The sequence below is a fragment of the Astatotilapia calliptera genome, chromosome 3, assembly GCF_900246225.1.
Source record: "Astatotilapia calliptera chromosome 3, fAstCal1.2, whole genome shotgun sequence".
Taxonomy (NCBI): domain Eukaryota; kingdom Metazoa; phylum Chordata; class Actinopteri; order Cichliformes; family Cichlidae; genus Astatotilapia; species Astatotilapia calliptera.
The window spans coordinates 5,907,714-5,910,281 of record NC_039304.1 but is presented as its reverse complement, the minus strand read 5'-3'; the positions used below and the strand labels follow the sequence as shown (position 1 = coordinate 5,910,281).

Sequence of the window (2,568 nt, the reverse complement as noted above, 5' to 3'; positions counted from 1 at the left end):
TCCGGGTAGCCATGGCTGTATATAACGACCCGCGGTGGGGGGGAGGGGGTCTAGTTCAAACAACAGTCGATATTCAGTGTAGACGGAGGATATTATTTTGGCTGCCGAGTCAGAGTTTCTTTGTAAGTTTTTAAATATGGTACGTATTATATGTCGTATTAACAAAATATTATAACGACACACTCTGTTTAGGTAGTTTATTTGAAATAAATCTTTATTTGGTAGCGTTGCGTTTTCTTTATTAGTTAACAGTTGGCCGCTAGCATTGGCTGGTGTAGTGGATTAGCATGCTAAATACCCACTGGCTTCACTGGGGAAGCGCTAGCATGGCTAGCGAATATTAAGCGGACCTTAAGTTAATGTTGGGCTACAATAAGGCGCGTTTCGGCGGAGGCACACTAATAGTACTGGTGTTTTACAGGCTGGTGGTAAAGCTGGTAAAGACTCTGGAAAGACCAAGACCAAAGCGATTTCGCGCTCTCAGAGAGCAGGACTGCAGGTTTGTCCCCAAATTTCATTCATTTTCTCGGTTGCACAAGCACGAGCTATTAGCCAAAAGTCAGTGGCTCTTTGTCGGTGGCGGGCTCTCATCGGGCGGCCAGCACGGCTTTGCTTCTGTTCACTCGTGTCATTATCCCCGCAGTTCCCGGTAGGCCGTATCCACAGACACCTCAAGTCCAGAACAACGAGCCACGGCAGAGTAGGAGCCACCGCGGCGGTGTACAGCGCGGCTATTCTCGAATACCTTACTGCTGAGGTGACCCTAAGCTCCGTTTATCTTGCACTTCGTCGCTTGAAGTGTTGATCTTTTTGTAAAGGCTGTCTCTCTTTCAGGTTCTAGAGTTGGCAGGAAATGCATCAAAGGACCTTAAAGTAAAGCGTATAACCCCACGCCACTTGCAGCTGGCTATTAGAGGAGACGAAGAGCTGGATTCACTTATCAAGGCCACTATTGCAGGCGGAGGTACGAACATTACAGAGAACTGTGTTACGGTCTTATACTCTCGTACTCTAGGGGTTTACACATTTTGTTGAGGCACAAATCCCTTTTGTGTTGCATCTGGTGTAAAACTGTAACATCAACACTATTGTGGCAACTCTTTGTTACAAGGGAGCAGCTGAAAGTGGTTACTGAAATTAAAACTTAACTGTTCAAGTATATAAACTGTTATAACATTGATTTTTTTCAGGCGTGATCCCACACATCCACAAGTCTCTGATCGGGAAGAAGGGCCAGCAGAAGACTGTATAACCTGAAGGGTTCAGCAAGTTGTGCCATCTCAGGATGAAGTCTGCATCAAGTGGTTAAATGTCTTAGATTAGTAATCTTACATTATTTTATGGTAGTGTGCATTTACTACTCTGGGTGGGGTCTGTTTTGGGTTTTTTTTGTTTTGTTTTTTTAATAGTGGGCCCCTCCCCTCTCCTGCAGGTTTTTGGGGGCGGGGGGCGGCTCCAGCCGGCTTGTCTTGGATGTATACGTGTATTTGGCCTTTCTGTTTTTAATCTTCACAGCTTTGAAAGGAGCTCACAGCCACCAAACCTAGTCGATACAGAGTACAGGATGTGCATAGCTTTTGTGAAAACTCAAGATGTGCTTATGTGCTTTGTATGTACCTTTAATGCAGACCATCCATTTCAGACTTGTATTTCAAAGCATGTTCATTCTCTTTACCACTGGACTGTCATGGACCGGTTCATAACCTTGTTGGTATTTTTGGATTCCTGAATAAAGACTGGATTTGGCACAGTCTGAGTGTTTCCCCTAGTTTGTCTTATTCTCTTTGAACAGAGTGCTGTGGCTTTCGTCTTAATCATGCAGTGATGTATGACTACAGGTGGTGTAATGTGAAGCTTTGACTTTCATTCCACCTTTGTTCAGTTTTACACAAAATTGGAGGAATGCTAATGGACCAGTTAGGTGAGGTGGCTTCACGCAGTGTTATAGATTTCATCTTTATTTTCATTGCATAAACGGCCAAGTTTTAAACTGTCAGGGTTCATCCCCCTGACGTCCCTACTGCAGTGACCTAAACATCTGTGGTCTAGTGCACTCGGTGGCTTTTTAAAGTGCTGCAGTGCCAACACGCAAGAGTTTTCTGTCTTTGCCTGTGTTCAGAGTTACAGGAGTGTTGTACATGTGAGTTTTTAAAATGATATACTGCAGGCGTAACATCATAAACCCAATTGTAGTATATGATTCACTTCATAGAAACAACTGGGAGACCACGTTTTTATTTCATTTCACTGAAATGTTAAGAATTCTGATTGTTTTTAAAACTGAAGGTGCCTCAAGTTTACTTTTAGAAACCAAAGAAGCGTTTGGACATTTCCCATTACTGCAAACATATTAGACTGGTCTCTGCTGCATTTAAAAGGTTCTTCAATGCAGCACCCATACCTGATATTGAATACATGCTTTCTAATGCATTAAAGTTTACTGAGTAAAATGTTCATAGAAATTAAAACAGAAAGCTAACAGCAAGATATCATTTAATTGTAATTGAACTGTCCACTGTTGCCCACTCACATCCTGGGCCTTCTGACCTCAGTAAGTCACATGATAGG

The 2,568-nt window shown here is 43.0% G+C and overlaps 1 protein-coding gene across 2 annotated transcripts; it reads left to right on the top strand.

Annotated features, from left to right (window-relative positions):
• On the top strand, positions 1-1,753 carry LOC113017459 (histone H2A.Z). 2 transcript variants are annotated; one of them, XM_026160612.1, is made up of 5 exons: positions 1-122; positions 422-499; positions 644-757; positions 835-964; positions 1,191-1,753. In XM_026160612.1, the coding sequence occupies exons 1-5, from the start codon at positions 12-14 to the stop codon at positions 1,250-1,252; spliced, it is 495 nt and encodes a 164-aa protein (XP_026016397.1). In that variant the 5' UTR covers positions 1-11; the 3' UTR covers positions 1,253-1,753. The 2 variants fall into 2 exon arrangements, with proteins under 2 accessions (XP_026016397.1, XP_026016401.1); XM_026160616.1 differs by having other exon boundaries at positions 55-139.
• Positions 1,754-2,568: the final 815 nt, after the last annotated feature.

Bases quoted from the DNA above. Each gene is read 5' to 3' on its own strand.
- LOC113017459 (XM_026160612.1), top strand. From the start codon at position 12: ATGGCTGTATATAACGACCCGCGGTGGGGGGGAGGGGGTCTAGTTCAA. The intron at 758-834 runs GTGACCCTAAGC...TCTCTCTTTCAG, and splicing joins TCGAATACCTTACTGCTGAG to GTTCTAGAGTTGGCAGGAAA. The intron at 965-1,190 runs GTACGAACATTA...GATTTTTTTCAG, and splicing joins GGCCACTATTGCAGGCGGAG to GCGTGATCCCACACATCCAC.